Here is a 20,012-nt window from a genome sequence, read left to right as displayed (position 1 = left end):
TAATGACAAAGACATGGTTGTTGATTTCATCCATTTTCAGTCCTGAAACCTTCATCAAGTGACATCCTAAGCAAATATGTTATCATTAAAAATGTATTATTTAACACAATACAACAAGTATTTTGAAGGCCTAGTTTTACTCTACACAGTGAATGGCCTGAAACTCTTGGTTTTCAGTCCTGCAAGTCACATTATTTTGGCTTGCAAAGTGATTTGTAATTCCTATTGGAATCCAACCAAAGTGGGGTTATCCAACATCTGACATTTTTATTCAGTCGCAACCTGCATTCAGACTGACTGCCGGGTTGGGAAGACTAAGATATGGACTACCTAAACCATCTAAACTGGAACAACCATTTCAATAACTGGTGCAACAAAGTAACAGATTGGATTAGTTTAGAAAAATGTATGTTATTTATATTTGAGTAGCATAAGATTAATCAATCAGTGTACATGCAAAACATAGATATTGAAACAAACAATTCTAAAAATCAACCTGCAATAGAGCATGCTGGGAAATATTATAATGATGGGTGTGGTTTTGGTTTAACATGGGTTATTAACACCAACACTAGGGTTCACTTGCAGAGTTCATTTAACACCTGAATCACCACTAGAAATATTACACTGAATCATCAACGCACGCACACACACACACTCACTCACTCACTTACACACACGCTCACAGGCATATTCTACTATCTGACTTTACTCTATAGAAGACATTTTGACCCCTATCTTTCATAATTTGTTGTACTTCATTCTCAACACAGCACATGCTCTAATATGTCTATAATTATAATCTTATCTCCCTCCCTCTGAGTCTCTGTGATGTGGTGTTTACACGTACTGTGATCATAACTGAAGATGTCAGCCACTTGTCATTGTTTTACCCTCCCTACTCCACTCCAAATCACAATGACTGTGTCTCAACAAGCCCTTGAGGCTGCTTTTCTTTACCAACTCATTTCATGTTCCGTCTGCTCCAGAGCTCAAATGGAAGCCAATTACACAGTCATTACCTTCTCTCTTCTCATTCTCTCTCTGAGTCCCTGTGCTCTGTTGTTAACATGAACAATCAAGGTTAAAAAGGTTCAAACATAGATCATGGAGTCAACCCATTTATCCCTTTCTTTTTTATTCTCTCTCTCTCTCTCTCCATTCCTTTCTGCATCAGTAGATGCTCAGAGTCAGACATAGCTTTTCCTGTGGCTGGGATGAGCTGCTCATGTTAATGACTTATTATTGATTAATTCCTTAATGTGTTCCAATGACTTCCTCCAAGCAGCCCGAGGGTACTCTCTCTGTGTGGGTTCTCTGGTTTCCATGGGAATGCTCCCTGGGGGGCGGGGCAGACATAGGGCTGTTTTTTGTTGTTGGTATCTATATTATCGACCATTTAAAAGCACTGTGCCACTCTTAAAGGAAGTTGCTAGTGCCACACTTTTTTTATGAGGCTTGCAGCAGTGGAAGCCTCGAGATGGGGGGGTGAAATACAAATGTTTTCCAAACTCATCAGAACAGTCTTTATTTCTCTCTTTTTTCTCATATTTCATAGATTACTCTTCTTTGTTCAGTATTCTCCCATCTCTCACATCCCTGAAAACGCCCCCTCAGTGAAATTTGAATTGCAGATCATTGCAGCTCTTGAGTGCCTACCACACCCACCTCAAGCCCAACCCTCTGCGGAGAGAGAGAGAGAGAGAGAGAGAGAGAGAGAGAGAGAGAGAGAGAGAGAGAGAGAGAGAGAGAGAGAGAGAGAGAGAGAGAGAGAGAGAGAGAGAGAGAGAGAGAGAGAGAGAGAGAGAGAGAGAGAGAGAGAGAGAGAGAGAGAGAGAGAGAGAGAGAGAGAGAGAGAGAGAGAGAGAGAGAGAGAGAGAGAGAGAGAGAGAGAGAGAGAGAGAGAGAGAGAGAGAGAGAGAGAGAGAGAGAGAGAGAGAGAGAGAGAGAGAGAGAGAGAGAGAGAGAGAGAGAGAGAGAGAGAGAGAGAGAGAGAGAGAGAGAGAGAACGTCAACCTCTGTCTTTGAGGAGCTACAAGGTCACCAGGTTCTTGTTTAAGTAAAGCCCTGATTAGCCCTATCCAACCAGGGATGTTGACCATTTGCATTTAAGGTAATTCTACCTGGGTGGGTTCTATGTATAGATTAGCATTCCATGTGTAAGTCAGGCCCTAGTGGTCTTACATCTTTCAGTAAATGACAATACATATCGTGAGCTATAAGGAAAACCTTTTGCCAAAAGCTTTCTCAAGTGGCATCATTTAGACCAATTTGCCTATAAGCATATATAAGGAGCCTGTGTGACTGTGGTATCTGTTTGTTTACAAATCTAGTCGTGGTTGGTAATTTAACTGGTTCTGCTGTTTTGAGCCGCAATTCAATTCTCAGCTCCCTGCTTCTGCCAGTGATTGGATTGAGCTAGATAGAAACCAGCCTGAAGCTAATAACGCTGATATCAGCCACAGCAATCTAGCCCTCCTTGCACTGGTTAACCTGCATCTGCCCTAGTTTGTTTCTCCGTTTGTTGCTGTTATTGTGATGCGATGCATCTACTGACCTGAACAAGTAGTGAACTTATAGTAGACTTGTAGTACATTCTCTTTGCTTTGTTTAATGTTTGACCTGTCATTGTGTTGTTTTGTAGATTTCTCTTTGCCTTGCTTTTCCGTCTTGGTCAGACAGGTGGTCATTGCAAGAGAATAATTTGGTTTGCAATTGACCGACCTGCTAAAATAAAGGTTGAATAAAAGGATGAAAAGAAGTTGTTTAGCTGACTCTTAACCCTACCTAGGAATCCTACCCTGACCCCTCCCTCTGCGTGTGTCTTCTAGGTCGCAGGGGAACAGAAGTACCACCCAGAATGCTTCACCTGTCTGAACTGCAGAGCCTTCATCGGAGATGGAGACACCTACGCACTGGTGGAGAGGTCCAAACTATACTGGTACATTATAGTGATCATACAACTGTATTTATAAAATGATCCTCATATATTTCAGTCAGTGCTAATAGGGTGTAGAGATTCAGTAGACTCAAGGGAAGGTCATTATTTGTCTTGGAGACGAGAGGTTATAATTTGTTCAAAACGTTATTACAGTAACACCAGTGCTGTGCAGCCTGGCCACTGTAGCCCAAAGCAGAAATAGAAATGTGGAAATAACGGTAGTGGTGGATAGAGAAGCAACGGACATGAGGTAAGGAAGGGGGTACTGTATGACACACACACACACACACACACACACACCCTGACACGAGGAGGGAGGAAGGGATGTTGAAATGCAAGCAGTCATTGTCCTGTGAGCTCTGAATGGATGTGTGTTTGTGATGGGAGGTTAACTAGATCATTATTCTGCCACTTGACATTCTGGCACAATGTTAGAATATTATTTCATTCTATCAGGTGATACACACAGAAATGTAAATGATCACTTACACTACCGTTCAAAAGTTTGGGGTCACTTAGAAATGTCCTTGTTTTTGAAAGAAAAGCACATTTTTTGTCCATTAAAATACATTTACATTTAAGTCATTTAGCAGACGCTCTTATCCAGAGCGAATTACAAATTGGAAGGCCAGAATCCTGGAGTTGCCTCTTCACTGTTGACGTTGAGACTGGTGTTTTGCGGGTACTATTTAATGAAGCTGCCAGTTGAGGCGTCGGTTTCTCAAACTAGACACTCTAATGTACTTGTCCTCATTAAAAATCAGACGTTTCCAGCTACAATAGTCATTTACAACATTAACAATATCTACACTGTATTTCTGACCAATTTGATGTTATTTTAATGGACAAAAAATGTGCTTTTATAAAAACAAGGACATTTTTAAGTGACCCCAAACTTTTGAATGGTAGCGTAGTATGTCCAAAATAAAAAGTGTAATATGTGTAAATGCCATTGTGTATAAGAACAAATTATATTTTCATTGTTATTTTTCTGTATTAATATAGCATTACGGATATTCGTACACTTGTCTATTCTATCTATGCTGACCTCCCCCTGCGTCTCTGCCCCTTCTCCCTCCACAGTGGCCACTGTTACTACCAAACCATTGTGACGCCTGTGTCCCTGTCAGACTCACCATGCTCCAGGATCCCTCACACGGTGACCCTGGTGTCCATCCCAGCCTCCACAGACGGGCGGAGAGGGATCTCAGTCGCCATCGACCAGCCTCTCAGCCCTCTCAGTCCCAACGGCTACGGCCCTGAACACACTGTCAGGGTGTCACAGTGAGTATAGAGGAAGGATGAGGGGGGTAGGAGGGATGGAAGGAGAGAGAGGGGGGTAGGTAGGCAATGGGAGGGTGGAGATAAGGAGGGATAGGGAAAGAGAGAGGGGGAGCAAGAGAGGGAAAAGATTATTCCTTATGTCAGTGGGACTTCCTGGTTTAATTAAGAATTGTAATAAATACTCCAAGGGAGGGATGGATTGGGGGAGGGAAGAAGCGAGGGGGGAATGGATGGGGAGGCTAACAGAAGGATTGGAGATGAATGAACAGGAGACATGGAAGTCAGAGAAAAGCACAGAATGGAAGTGAGGGAAAGAGAGGACATTGTTATTTAAATCCAGGGTAGATTAAATACTATACCCATGTCCTTGTACAACTAAAGAGATGGAAAGGATCTAGCAGTATATACGCAGTCCGGTCTTTTATCTTTCCAGTGGACCAGTATACCATTCTGTACATGTTAGATTTTCTAAAGTCTCACGCTGTCATACTTCCTAGACTTATGATGTAATGCCTCGGCTAATGTAATGGGAGAAAGATGGATATCGAGGTTAAATCTGTGTCCAACTGCTTATCGGTGTTCTCTCATTCCTTCTCCAGGGTGGACTCTGAGTTGATCAGTCCAGATGTGAAGAACTCCATACATGTCGGAGACCGGATCCTGGAGATCAACGGAACACCCATCAGGAATGTTCCTCTCGATGAGGTAACCTAACTGACATCTCTTCTACCTGTGTTGCTGTTAGACATCAATATTAGTGAGATGTTAATGAAATTCAAGGCTTGATGTTAGAAGATCTAAGTTTAAGTCCTTACTCATGTTTAATCTACAGAACATGGAGTTGATAGACACTAGGAGGCAATCTCATTCACTCCACCAAAACATGAACACTCTTAGCCATGCTACGCTATATTTTATGCTAGATTCTACATGTTATGTTACATTCTAATGCTAAACTGATCATATTTTTCCTCCGCTCCACCAGATTGACCTGCTCATCCAGGAGACCAGTCGTCTGCTCCAGTTGACCATAGAGCACGACCCCCACGACCAGGGGGGTTCAGAGGGGGAGACGGTGGACGGACCCCTGATCACTCCTCTGTCTGGCGGTCCCAGCCCCATCCTCCCCATCACCCAACCCCCACACCCAGACATCAATAACCTACGCTCACGCATGATCACGTAAGGACTAATCTCAGTGATATTTACAGATGCACAAATACATGCTGTTTTGGACATGGTGTTTTGGTTTATTTCAAGTACAGTATGAATAGGATAGAAAATGAAAGAAATACGCAACAAAATACAGATTTATATGAAATCTTCAGCTAAATAAATGTATGCAGAAATAAAAGCATTCAACGTGTACTAAACACATTTTAGACATAATTAGCTTACATGAATTACATTTTATTGGTGCAAATGTGTGGGCTGACATACATTACATTATTTCAGCTCTCCAGCGAAATGGATGAGCAATGTCTAACTGTAGTCACGCTGTCGCTCCAATTTCATAATTAGTATATAACGGTAGTAGATGCTAGACTGATGCCTTATGACAGGGTTGGCAGCATCATTTAACACTGTGAAGGGCAGTATGGATGCCCATCAGTGATCCTGTGAGGCTGATGATTTATTTTTCTTCGTCTGTTCCATCTTTCTCTTATTCCTTCTCTCCACCTCTCACTCCCTTCCTTCTTGTATCTCTCTCTCCCTCTCTCCCCCTCTCTCTCCAGGCGGAGCTACAGTATTGATAAGTCTCCGTGCTCCAGTAACGCAGCGTCCCCTCTCTCTCAGAGGAAGGACATTAACCGCTCCGAGTCACTGCGGGTCGTCTCCAACAGTCGCATGCACCGGATCTTCCGGCCCTCAGACCTCATCCATGGAGAGGTGCTGGGAAAAGGCTGCTTTGGACAGGCCATCAAGGTAAACACACCAACCTGATGACTTATGACATGGACATTGTCTGTTCAACTGTCCTCTCTGATAAAGATGACCTTGGAAAAGCATTTCATTTTGGGAGACAATTCCAACACCTTAAAACCTCTTACATCTAGATGTTCCGCTAGCGGAACGCCTCACCAATATCCAATGATAGAGCGTGGCGCGAATTACAAACACCTCAAAAATCCCAAAACTTCAATTTTTCAAACATATGACTATTTTACACCATTTTAAAGACAAGACTCTCCTTTATCTAACCACATTGTCCGATTTCAAAAAGGCTTTACAACGAAAGCAAAACATTAGATTATGTCAGGAGAGTACCCAGCCAGAAATAATCACACACCCATTTTTCAAGCTAGCATATAATGTCACAAAAACCAAAACCACAGCTAAATGCAGCACTAACCTTTGATGATCTTCATCAGATGACACTCCTAGGACATTATGTTATACAATACATGCATGTTTTGTTCAATCAAGTTCATATTTATATCAAAAACCAGCTTTTTACATTAGCATGTGACGTTCAGAACTAGCATACCCACCGAAAACTTCCGGTGAATTTACTAAATTACTCACGATAAACGTTCACAAAAACATAACAATTATTTTAAGAATTATAGACACAGAACTCCTTTATGCAATCGCGGTGTCCGATTTTAAAATAGCTTTTCGGTGAAAGCACATTTTGCAATATTCTAAGTAGATAGCCCGGCCATCATGGCTAGCTATTTTGACACCCACCAAGTTTGGCACTCATCAAACTCAGATTTTACTATAAGAAAAACTGGATTACCTTTGCTGTTCTTCATCAGAATGCACTCCCAGGACTTCTACTTCAACACCCAATGTTGTTTTGGTTCCAAATAATCCATAGTTATATCCAAATAGCTGCGTTTTGTTCTTGCGTTCAAGACACTATCCGAAGGGTGACGCGCCGGCGCGTATCGTGACAAAAAAAATCAAAATATTCCATTACCGTACTTCGAAGCATGTCAAACGCTGTTTAAAATCAATTTTTATGCGATTTTTCTCGTAAAATAGCGATAATATTCCAACCGGGAGACCTTGTTTTCGTTCAAACACTGAAAATAGAAAATGGAGTCTTCACATGCGCACCAGTGTCATTGTTCTCAGAACGACCACTTTCCAAAAGCCTTACTGTTTTTCACCCAGGGACTGCAGAGTTATCATTTCCCGTTCTGGCGCCTTCTGAGAGCCTATGGGAGCCTTAGAAAATGTCACGTTACAGCAGAGTTCCTCTATTTTCGATAAAGAGGCTATAGAAGGCCAAGAAATGGTCAGACAGGGCACTTCCCATATAGAATCTTCTCAGGTTTTGGCCTGCCATATGAGTTCTGTTATACTCACAGACACCATTCAAACAGTTTTAGAAACTTTAGGGTGTTTTCTATCCAAATCAAATAATTATATGCATATTCTAGTTTCTGGGCAGGAGTAATAACCAGATTAAATCGGGTACGTTTTTTATCCGGCCGTGAAAATATTGCCCCCTATCCTAAACAGGTTAAAAATCCCACTTCACACTACTGAATGTGTGCAAAATGTTACTGCGTAGGAGCAGTATATTCTGTGTTCAAAAGTTCCAGAAGATGGCAGCATTGAGATGCTTTACAGAATGGTCTCAGATGAAACCAGAAAGTACAGTAGCCTATGTGTGCATCTGCTGCTTGGAAGATGCACTCAAGCAAGGGGTAAATATCCGCTTTGAGAGGGAGACCACATATATATCCAGGGTTTTTATTCCCAGATTCCCAGAGTTTACCTGTTGGGGTGAAATTAGCTTTGAACGGAAAGTACCCCCATGCCCTGTGGCGCAGGCTGATGACATCACGGTGTGTGTGTGTTTCTGCAGGTGACCCACAGAGAGACAGGGGAGGTGATGGTGATGAAGGAGCTGATTCGTTTCGATGACGAGACACAGAGGTCATTCCTAAAAGAAGTGGGTGACATCACTCTTTCAACCTTGACTTCTTTTGCCTTTGTTGATGTGTCACCATCAGGGTTCAACGGGGTCAAATCAGGAGATACATTGAGATTCTAAATTCAATTTGCTTATGAATGATTTTAGATAAGCCTTATATATTAAAGGTTTATGAAGGTACACCATCCATCTCTTTCCTTTATTCCAATGATTTGAACCACCACACGCAATGACAATCTCTGTGCTTGTCCCAAAGAGCTCCCACTTCTTCTAAGGACAGTACAATCCTGTGCTACGCATCTACAGAACATGTATCGTCAAGAACAATGCTTTGGCTTAGTTCAGTGACAGAGATCACAGACCATGTTTCTAACCCTGGCCACTATTGATAACATTGCTGGTCTAGGTTTACCACAGAGTGTAGTTTATCAAGCTCTGAATGTCATGTTTAGATGACAGTCATACACACCACTACACCTCGTAAAAAGTACCCCACCCTAATTAGGCTGTGAAGGGTGGACAGATAGTCATTAGAGGTATACACCCTTTGCCGCATCCGTCCCAGATACACAGACACTCACATCGACAATCAAATGCACACTCGCCACACGTGTGCACACATACAAATACACTATTCTACCCTGCATTCTACTCTCCTCTTCAGGAAACACTGTGTGAAAACTGAGATGTGCAGGTTAACACCCGTAGTCCCTTTAATAACTCTGTAAGCAGTTAAAACAACAGGCCACGACCGCCCACCAACAAACAAACAGCTAGAGGAAGGCAGACTGGGGTTTGTTTTATAACTGTTTTTATTAGTGCCCTGCCTGCATAACACTCCAATTACAAAGGAAGGGCTCCACTCTCACGCAAACTAATCACACACATCACAAACACCGCCTTGGGAATGGTTTCCTGAGTTCAAGACGTTTTTTAAGTTGTGTGATGGATTGGAGTCTTGCCCTTATGTTAGAGACATGGTAGTCCTTTTTAAAACCGTTGGCCTTTTGAGCCTTGGTGCCCATTTTAAATCAAAGCCTTCAAAAGAGTTGTCTCCCTCCCTTCCCTTGACTTCAGAGTAGCTTATGTAATGTTTACCTCCTTTAGGACCTAATCAGTTTTTCTCTCTTTGGGAAGCTGTAATAACCACGTATTATTCCTGTTTCTTGTTACAATTATGTCAAGTTAATGATAGGAGAGGAGACATCTTATATGTTTAGACCAGGAGGAAATGGTTATAGACTAAAATCAAAGTCTAGAAGGAGGAATGTCCATCTCACAAAGACCCTCAGGGCGGGAGACAAGGAGGTCTTTCACTAATTATGTAGCTACCCACCCAGTTCATCTAACTACTGCTTTTACTAAACCCACACAACCACTCCCACCAGCTCCTAGATGATTGGTCTTTATGAGGAGTCAGGACTCGGACAACTCCTGGACTGTAGCGCTAAATAGGGGTTCAATAACTAACAAAGGTCCCACATTTAAACCTAAAGTATCTTCTATGCCTTAAAATGTGTACCCTCCTCCCTCTCCAGGTGAAGGTGATGCGTTGTCTGGAGCACCCCAACGTGCTGAAGTTTATAGGTGTCCTCTACAAAGACAAGAGACTCAACTTCATCGCAGAGTACATCAAAGGAGGAACCCTGAGGGAGATCATTAAGAAAATGGTAACGGTGGTGTGTCTGTCTGTGTGTGTCTGTCTGTGTGGGATTTTAGTACTTTGTTGCGTGCACTTCTGTATGGGTGTGCCACTGCACCAGGTTGTGTGTGTGTGGTTGGGTGGCTGTGTCCCCATGAGTGCATAGTTGCGTGTTGTACATTGTGTCTCAGAGTCATCAGAGGATACAGGATTAGGATTAGAGAGCCTCTCTTTAGTTTTAATCACTGGTGTTTATGTTCTGTGAAACATCCAGAGTCTGATTCTATCCTTGGTTTGTCTTACTAACAGGATACCAACTACCCTTGGAATCAGAGAGTGAGCTTTGCTAAAGACATCGCTGCAGGGATGGTGAGTGAATGATCCATGCCTAATAGAATGTATAGAATGCCTCTAGAATAAAACCAAAAACAGATTAGAAGCTAGTGTACACTGTGGGTCTTGTCAGGACCAGGGCACCAGTGTTCACTGCTGCAATCAGAGAAACTGCAGTGCAGTGGTGGTGAATAGAATAACACACACAGTGCAGTCAAACTAACCATGCTCACATTGCCCTCCAGTGGAGATCTAGAGGAAGTGTAAGCAGCAGTGTTGTTCACATGTGTAGCAGATTTTCCCTATATGAAAATTACAGCTTGAATTCCTTCTGGTTTAGGGCATCATGGGTAGTCATAGTGTGTTGCCTTTGATTTGGGTTTACAGTGATGAATATAGCACATGACTGTAGATTAGTGAATGTACAAAGGCTATACTCTGCCAAGGGTTTGAAAGAAGAACAATGCACATTTGTTCCACTAGGCACTGGTTTGAGGTTTAGGCTTAATACCTAATTCTCTTGTTTTCTTTCTTTCACTCTCTCTCTCTTTCCATCCCTCTCTCTTTCTGTCTTCCAGTCATATCTGCACTCCATGAACATAATCCACCGTGACCTGAACTCATACAACTGTCTTGTCAGAGAGGTGAGTACAGAGATGTGAGGTGTGTTCGCTCTCAAGGGTGCGTGTTTTCTTTGAGGATTAAGATCTAGATCACATACAGGTTTGTCTCTCATTGAAAGAGATGTGACAATGGAGATGTATTGACGTTAGACACAGAGAAACCTTTGTTAGGGTAAAGTACTGTACGGTAGTGTTTGTACCTCTCAAAGTCAACAGTCATAGTATTCACTCTCTTTATTCCTCTATGTTGTTGAGTGTGCTCTCTCTCTCTCGCTCTCTCTCTCTATCTGGCATGTGTCTTTATGTCTGTGGTAAGATGTATAGTCTTGTAGGTAGGTTTGCAGTGTGTTTGGTATTCTAAGTATTGTGATGCAGCAGATATGACTCTGTCTGTGTGTCCTCTGTCTCCCTTTAGAATAACAGTGTGGTGGTGGCAGACTTTGGGCTGGTGTTGATAGTATTTTGTTATTCAATTTCAAAAACATTACAATACATTCACAGATTTCACAACACACTGTGTGCCCTCAGGCCCCTACTCCACCACTACCACATATCTACAGTACAAAATCCATGTGTACGTGTGTTTATAGTGCGTATGTTATCGTGTGTGTGTATGCATGTGTCTGTGCCTATGTTTGTGTTCCTTCACAGTCCCCACAGTTCGATAAGGTGTATTTTTATCTGTTTTTAAAATGTAATTTTACTGTTTGCATGTGTTACTTGATGCGCAATAGAGTTCCTTGTTGTCATGGCTCTATGTAGTACTGTGCGCCTCCCATAGTCTGTTCTGGACTTGGAGACTGTGAAGAGACCTCTTGTGGAATGTCTTGTGGGGTATGCATGGGTGTCCGAGCTGTGCGCCAGTAGTTCAACCAGACAGCTTGGTGCATTCAACATGTCAATACCTCTCATAAATACAAGTAGTGATGAAGTCAATCTCTCCTCCACTTTGAGCCAGGACCGATTTGACAGGCATATTATTCATATTAGCTCTTTGTGTTCATCCAAGGGCCAGCTGTGCCGACAGTTCTGAGCCAATTGCAATTTTCCTAAACCCCTTTTTGTGGCACCTGACCACACGACTGAACAGTAGTCCAGGTGCGACAAAACTAGGCCCTGTAGGACCTGCCTTGTTGATAGTGCTGTTAAGAAGGTAGAGCAGCGGATTATTATGGACATACTTCTCCCTATCCTAGCTACTGTTGTATCAATATGTTTTGACCATGACAGTTTACAGTCCAAGGTTACTCCAATCAGTTTAGTCACCTCAACTTGCTCAATTTCCACATTATTATTTACAAGATTTAGTTGAGATTTAGGGTTTAGTGATTGATTTGTCCCAAATACAATGCTTTTAGTTTTAGAAATATTTAGGACTAACTTATTCCTTGCCACCCACTCTGAAACTAACTGCAAATCTTTGTTAAGCGTTGCAGTCATTTCAGTCGCTGTAGTAGCTGACATGTATAGTGTTGAGTAATCTGCATACATAGACACACTGGCTTTACTCAAAGCCAGTGGCATATCATTAGTAAAGATTGAAAAAAGTAATGGGCCTAGACAGCTGCCCTGGGGAATTCCTGATTCTACCTGGATTATGTTGGAGAGGCTTCCATTAAAGAACACCCTCTGTGTTAGACAGGTAACTCTTTATCCACATAGCAGGGGGTGTAAAGCCATAACACATAAGTTTTTCCAGCAACAGACTATGATCGATAATGTCAAAAGCAGCCCCCACAATATTTTTGTCATCAATTTCTCTCAGCCAATCATCAGTCATTGTGTAAGTGCTATGCTTGTTGAATGTCCTTCCCTATAAGCATGCTGAACATTTGTTGTCAATTTGTTTACTCTAAAATAGCATTGTACCTGGTCAAACACCATTTTTTCCCAGGAGTTTACTAAGGATAACAGGCTGATTGGTCGGCCATTTTGAGCCAGTAAAGGGGGCTTTACTAGTCTTAGGTAGCGGAATGACTTTTGCTTCCCTCCAAGCCTGGGGTCACACACATTCTAGTAGGCTTAAATTGAAAATATGGCAAATAGGAGTGGCAATATCATCCGCTATTATCCTCAGTAATTGTCAGACCCCGGGGGCTTGTCATTGTTGATAGACAACAATCATTTTTTTCACCTCTTCCACACTCACTTTACGGAATTCTAAATTAGAATTATTTTCTTTCATAATTTGGTCAGATATACTTGGATGTGTTGTGTCAGCTTTTCATGCCTAAGTTTACTAATCTTGCCAATGAAAAAATCATTGAGGTATTTGGCAATATCATTTGGTTTTGCGATGAATGAGCCATCTGATTCAATGAATGATTGAGCTGAGTTTTCCTTTTTTCCCAAAAATGTTATTTAGGGTGCTCCAAAGCTTTTTACTATTATTCTTTGTCATTTATCTTTGTTTCATAGTGTAGTTTCTTCTTCTTTTTATTCAGTTTGTCGCATGATTTCTCAATTTGCAATATGTTTGCTAATCAGTTGTGCAGCCAGACTTATTTGCCATTCCTTTTGCCTCCTCCCTCTCAACCATACAATTTTTCAATTCCTCATCAATTCAATGGGATTTAACTGTTTTGACAGTCATTTTCTTAATAGGTGCATGCTTGTTAGTAAATTGAATAAGCAATTTCATAAATGTGTCAAATGCAGTGTCTGTTTGCTCCTCTTTACACACCACAGACCAACAAATATTCTTTACATCAACAACATAGGAATCACTACAAAACGTATTGTATGACCTCTTATACACTATATTAGGCCCAGCCTTTGGAACTTTGGTTTTCCTAGATATGGCTACTAGATTGTGATCACTACATCCTGTCACGCCTGCTCCCGCTTCCCCTCGAGGGCGCCAGGCTGCCCTTCATCACGCACACCTGTCACCATCATTACGCACATCTGCGCTCATTGGACTCACCTGGACTCCTTCACGTTGTTGATTGCCCCCTCTATATCTGTCTGTTCCTCAGTTTTGTTCCCCGTGTCAGCATGGATGTCGTTATTTTCCCCCTGTCCAGATGTACTTCCTGTTCTGTTTCATGTCCGTGTTTCATTAAATGTTCACTCCCTGTATCTGCTTCTCGTCTCCAACGTCGATTCTTACACGTCTGATGGATCTGGATACTGCTTTCAAGCTCATTTCTGCAGCATAAGTAAAGATGTGATCAATACATGTTCATGATTTCATTCCTGTGTTGTTTGTAACTACCCTGGTAGGTTGACTGATAACCTGAACCAGGTTACAGGCACTGGTTACAGTTTGAAGCTTTTTCTTGATTGTGCAGCTTGATGAAAGCCAGTCAATATTTAAATCACCCAGAAAATATACCTCTCTGTTGATATCACATACATTATCAAGCATTTCACTCAGATATGCAGATACTGACTGTTAGGACTTGGTGGTCTATAGCAGCTTCCCACCAGAATGGGCTTTACATGAGGCAGATAAACCTGTAGCCATATTACTTCAACAGTATTTAACATGGGATCCTCTCTAATCTTTACAGGAATGTGGTTCTGAATATAAACAGCAACACCTCCACAATTGGCATTTCTATATTTTCTTTAAATGTTATAACCTTGTATTGCCACCACTGTATCATCAAAGATTTTATCTAAGTGAGTTTCAGAGATGGTCAGAATATGAATGTCATCTGTTACTAGCAAATGATTGATTTCATGAACCTTGTTTCTTAAGCTACATATGTTGACGTGGGTCTATTTTCAGCACTTTCTTCTGGGATGCTTGTTTTTATTGCATTACCGGGAAGCTTAGCATAAGTACATTTGCTCATGTTATTTATGTTAGTGCAGGGTGAGCTGCACACAGTGCTAACAGTATAAATCTGGTTCATAGGCACATGATTACTGCATACAATAGCTCAATAGCTCTAGGATCAGCAGAGGCATTCAGGGCAGTTAGAGGGACAAATTAGGTTACATACATTGTGTCTACCAAATGCCCCTGGTGTAATGTACATTTGCTGAGCGACACAATGGTAGGGATTAGCTGAGCTGGGCTTGGGTCATTGATAAGTCATTGTCTCAATGCAGCCTTATAATGCTGTGAAAGGATCCAGGAACACAAATGATTTGAGTGGATCCCATCCTCCTTATAAAACGTGTTTTGTTTCCAAAAGGTATTGAAATTGTCAACAAAAGTTACACCCATTGAGCTGCAATAATCACATAGCCAGTTGTGAAGATAAAATCCTGCTAAAGCGTTCCATGCCATGATTCTGAGAGGGCACAGGGCCAGATATGATGGGTCTTTTGTGGGTGTCTAGCAGAGAGTCAATCAGCTCTTTAAAATCCAGTTTCAACTGTTCAGAGCTGCCCTTCATAATGTCATTAACACCCCCATTACCTACGATAGAATCGATGGCCATGTCCTGACGTAGTACATTAGGGAGCAGCTTAGTAATGTAATTTACTCGAACTCCGGGATAGGACATTGTTTTTGCACCAGGAGCAGTCACATTTCTTACCATGGTGCTGCCCAAAATCACGGCTGGCGAGAAGGACGAGGAAATCTGCCAAAGTCCCACGCTTCACAGGATTCAGAGGACCCTTTATGGACAGGCGAGAGGCAGGATAACTTAAGCCCGTTGCTCTCGGCGCCTGCTGCAGGCCTCCGACAGATGGAGAAGCCCTGCTCGATCCAGAGCAGGGACGGAAGGCTGCCGATGTCAACTTCGAAATTGTAGTAGTAGGCACTGCGGCCCAAACACAGGCACCCCCAAAGGTGCAGGAAGATCAGGCTCCAGGACGTCAAAACTATTAGTTGTTTGTATCCACTCCGGGCCTCTTGTTGGGGCTTCCACGGCTCATGACATGCGACCATCGTTGATTGCCTTGCTCCTAATGCTGTGCTCCTTCGACACCGCTATCAGATGGGGAGCTCTGGGCAACACCGGCCAGTCTGATAACAAACGACAAGGCGGAGAAAACGCCTTCCAGCCACCAGTGTAGAGAATTGAACCATTCCACTCTACGTTTTCCCCAGTTTCTTACGTAGGCTAGCGACCTGCGTGATCAAGGAAGCCACCTCAAGCCTATAATCCTTGGCAAGTAAACAATTGCTGCATTGGAACTCCGAGTGATCCGGTTTATCTCGAAACAAAGGGTAGTAGATACAACTCCTACAAGAGGGCTCCATTGCAAAACTAATCTGGTACCAACTTCGTTATCTTGATGGCTAGCAGTTTAGCGTCTCAGTCAAGCATGCTTCAACCTGTCTGTTAAGCAGGATTCCGAGACAAGAAATAGAGGTCCTAGCTGTTAAAAGTTCGGTATTCGTATTTAATGAATAGCGATTTTGTTTTAATCAAAAATGACAAACCAAGTATTTTCTAGCGTACAACGTTCAGCTGCTCACTCTGATCACGTATGGATGACTGTCTGCTCTGTTTGTCCCCTCTCTGTCTCCCTGTAGAATAACAGTGTGGTGGTGGCAGACTTTGGGCTGGCTCGGCTGATGGTGGAAGACAAGATCCAGGACAAGAGTCTCCTGCAGAAGAAGCCTGACCGCAGGAAGAGATACACTGTAGTGGGCAACCCCTACTGGATGGCCCCGGAGATGATCCACGGTATGTGGGTGTTCAGGGTTGACCTGTTTTAACCACCATTGCTTGAAATGCACTTAAATCGAATGACTCAACTAAATGGATTTTAAACAGAAAAATGTGAATTCTTCAGTTGTTTCAACACCACATACTGTAATACATTATGTCAGTACTCGGAAACGAATAACCTCATGTTTTACTTGGAATGTCTTCTCTCACAGGGAAAAGCTATGATGAAAAGGTGGACATCTTTTCCTTCGGGATCATGCTTTGTGAGGTGAGTGCCCATGACAGCAGAATATGGAAACAAAATGGAAACAATAGTCAGACGTATTCGTGTTCCTCATTAAATCCTTTTGAGTTATCTTAAAGTAGAGAGAGAAGGAGAGCGAGAGACCAACCAAGCAGCATGGTAACCATTAAGGTTGGTCACAGCAGCAATGGGCTGAACTGCTCTGTTAAAACGTTAAAATAACGCTGCAGTGAGAGATGCAGTGGGTCTATCTCCACATGGACGCCATTAGCCAGGGACTCTACAGAGGCAGAATTACAGAGGGGAAGTTCTCTTTATGTGGTGGGTGACTGACAGGGACAGGGACTGCCTGTGGTCTAGCTAGCTGATCTGGCTTCTTTTGGTGGTCCCTTGGGTCCCATTGGGCATACCCTCAGTCCCTCTATGCTTGGTATACCCTGTTATTGGGGACTGCCTTTCCCCTGGGCCTGGAGTCTCAGAACAATAAGTCAGATGTACATATGTATGATCTTAATTTGACCTATATTGTCACAGCAAAATAATCCTGCAGCAACAGGATTTGAACGTTTAGTCCATAATGTCGCTTGATTGGTGGTTAGGCTGGACAAAAGCAGGCTATATGGAAAGTGCAATACTGTTAATATAACTGTCTGTTATTGTTGGTTTTCAGTGAACTTATCAAAATCACAAAGCTCAATTGCATTTCCTATGGTGCATGAAAGAAAATAGTGATCAAATTAAGATCCTACATCTGTAAGTTTAAATAAGAATCTGGGTAGCAGTCGTGATATCTGATATCAGTTTATGACTAATGATCCAGCTTCATAACTGGTGTTATAACTTGTCTGAGGTTGTTGCCCTAGCCTATACAACAGTGTGTTTTGCCCTTTCCTTACTGTGAACTCTCTCTCTCCCCCTCCAGATCATCGGTAGGGTGAATGCAGACCCAGACTACTTGCCCAGGGCCCATGACTTTGGGCTGAATGTGACAGGCTTCTTAGAGCACTTCTGTCCTCCAGACTGCCCCCCTGCCTTCTTCCCTATGGCTGTCCTCTGCTGTGACCTGGATGCTGAGAAACGGTGAGTGTGAAGTGTCTGACACTGACCTAAGTCATGTATCACCATGCTGTGTGAGATTTTTGGGGTGTAGATTAAACTTTACCTTCTGTACACAAATGATGCATACAGGAACACTTTTCCAGGTATTTGTCTATAAAGTTACTTATGAGTGGAATATGTATTGTTTGATAATACTATATATGTTGAGTGTTGGTTTATTATAAGTCTCGTGTCCCATAACTTCCATGGTAACTGATTTATGGGCTCCCGAGTGGCGCGGCGGTCTAAGGCATCACTACAGACCCTGGTTCAATTCCAGGCTGTATCACAACCGGCCGTGATTGGGAGTCCCATAGGGCGGCGCACAATTGGCCCAGCGTCGTCCGGTTTGGGGTTTGGCCGAGCTAGGCCGTCATTGTAAATAAGAATTTGTTCTTAACTGACTTGCCTGGTTAAATAAAGGTTAAATAAAATACAAATAAAATGTGATCTAGGTTGACATCACTAGCCTAAGACTGATTGGCTCTTCTGTCTGTAGCCCCGCCTTCACCAAGCTGGAGGAGTGGCTGGAGAACCTGAAGATGCACCTGGAGATCCGCCTGCCGGTGGTGTCCGAGCTCGACACACTACACAAAGCATTCTGGGGAAACCACACCGCTCCCACCATGGCTTGCACAGCCATGCGGTCCGAAAACGGCCTGCCCCCGCACCCCGAGACTCCGGAGTAGAAGGGATCCGGAACAGAGCGGAATGCTGCTGGTCTCAGCCCATGAGAGTGGGCAGAGAGAGGGGGTTATGGTGGTCATTGAGGAGGGTAGTAGAGCCTACGGTACCTCTGGCAATGGAGTAGTTGTATTGCACTGTCCAGGGAGGGGCGGGGCAGGAGCTCTGTACATACCTCCTCATGCCACAGCAGTCACAGTGGGCATGTAGGCTGACAGTGGGCTGTCGATGGGCTGTATAGACTCAGGGGGAAACGAGGATGGGAAAAGCCAGCCTTGCCTAAAGGCACTCACTCATTCACCTCCAACCAAGAGAGACTCACTCAGACTACCATTACCACTATCATAGCTTCAGTCTGATGATTGCTGTACCTTAGCTGAATGTCAGGCTGGTAACTGCTAGCTAGCAGTGTCAGTCAATCCCAGCTGTGAAATCATCCATCTTAACACTCATGTAGTCTTTATCTTATGGTGTTAAAGCATATTCAGACGTCTCTAAAACAGAAAAGAAGAAAGGATGCTTCAGCCTCCTTGGTAGCGCTCCTTCCTCCAGAGTATTTGTGCAACAACGTGTTTGAAAGTGTTCCTCTGTGTGACTTTGGTTTGATTTTATGATATCAAAACCGCTTTTTGAAATGCTAAAGAAAGGGGCCTTTTATGTGGATAAAACAAAACACATTAGTTGAGACGCGCGCACACACAGTCCGGATGTAGAATATAATCGAGCAAAAGCTTTTGAGCATAAACAAAAAGCTTTTTAAACATTGCATGACTGTAAATAGCCCAGTCTGTGTTCAGTAAGCCTTGTCTGTTGTCTCCTCCTCTCCCCCTCTACTGATGACTTGTGTGTCCCAAATGGCATCCTATTCCCTTTATAGTGCACTGCTTAAGACCAGGTCCCAAAGGGTATTACCAAAGTAGTGCATTATAGGGTGCCATTTGGGACGTATTCTTAAAGTGATGTCCCTGGTAGTGTAGAACACATGGTCTATGAATGACTGTGTTCCTTCTCTCACTGTGCAGCACTGACTTCACTTTGAGGTAGACTTCTTTCATACCTTTTGTACATTTTTCTATTTCATTTGAGTTTATTACTCTCTTTCTCCTTATTTCATTCACGTGGAGGTGAAATCTTGTGTATTCAAACTCAACCCACCCAATGTACAGTACCAGTCAAAAGTTTGGACACACCTACTCATTCCAGGGTTTTTCTTTATTTTTACTATTTTCTAAATTGTAGAATACTAGTGAAGACATCAAAACTATGAAATGACACATATGGAATCATGTAGTAACCAAAAAAGTGTTAAACAAATCAAAATATATTTTATATTTTAGCCACCCTTTGCCTTGATGACAGCTTTGCACACTCTTGGCATTCTCTCAACCAGCTTCATGAGGTAGTCACCTGGAATGCATTTCGATTAACAGGTGTGCTTTGTTATAAGTTAATTTGTGGAATTTCTTTCCTTCTTAATGCGTTTGAGCCAATCAGTTGTGTTGTGACACGGTAGGGTTAGTATCCAGAAGATATCCCTATTTGGTAAAAGACCAAGTCCATATTATGGCAAGAACAGCTCGAATAAGCAAAGAGAAACAACATTCCATCATTACTTTAAGACATGAAGGTCAGTCAATACGGAACATTTTAAGAAGAGACTGAATCAGGCCTTCATGGTCAATTTGCTGC

General features: G+C 42.6%; 1 protein-coding gene across 4 annotated transcripts in view; it reads left to right on the top strand.

Moving 5' to 3' along the window:
• Positions 1-19,612, top strand: part of LOC106612833 (LIM domain kinase 1) — an 80,651-nt gene extending 61,039 nt beyond the window's left edge. For 2 of the 4 annotated variants that reach the window (XM_014214385.2, XM_014214386.2), the window contains 13 exons: positions 2,832-2,941; positions 4,025-4,225; positions 4,825-4,930; positions 5,211-5,407; positions 5,962-6,151; positions 8,049-8,135; positions 9,656-9,787; positions 10,069-10,128; positions 10,671-10,736; positions 16,159-16,312; positions 16,510-16,565; positions 17,464-17,621; positions 18,139-19,612. In XM_014214385.2, coding sequence (XP_014069860.1) covers positions 2,832-2,941; positions 4,025-4,225; positions 4,825-4,930; positions 5,211-5,407; positions 5,962-6,151; positions 8,049-8,135; positions 9,656-9,787; positions 10,069-10,128; positions 10,671-10,736; positions 16,159-16,312; positions 16,510-16,565; positions 17,464-17,621; positions 18,139-18,328 — 1,707 coding nt within the window. In that variant the 3' untranslated portion in view covers positions 18,329-19,612. Of the gene's footprint in view, positions 1-2,831; positions 2,942-4,024; positions 4,226-4,824; positions 4,931-5,210; positions 5,408-5,961; positions 6,152-8,048; positions 8,136-9,655; positions 9,788-10,068; positions 10,129-10,670; positions 10,737-11,130; positions 11,512-16,158; positions 16,313-16,509; positions 16,566-17,463; positions 17,622-18,138 lie in introns of those variants that run through there. The other 2 variants (XM_014214388.2, XM_045724595.1) reach the window with 2 other exon arrangements.
• The last annotated feature ends 400 nt before the right edge of the window (positions 19,613-20,012 follow it).

Source organism: Salmo salar, chromosome ssa09 (genome assembly GCF_905237065.1).
Source record: "Salmo salar chromosome ssa09, Ssal_v3.1, whole genome shotgun sequence".
In the NCBI taxonomy this organism is placed as follows: Eukaryota; Metazoa; Chordata; class Actinopteri; order Salmoniformes; family Salmonidae; genus Salmo; species Salmo salar.
The sequence above is the reverse complement of the archived record's forward strand: the minus strand, read 5'-3'. Positions and strand labels throughout refer to the sequence as shown.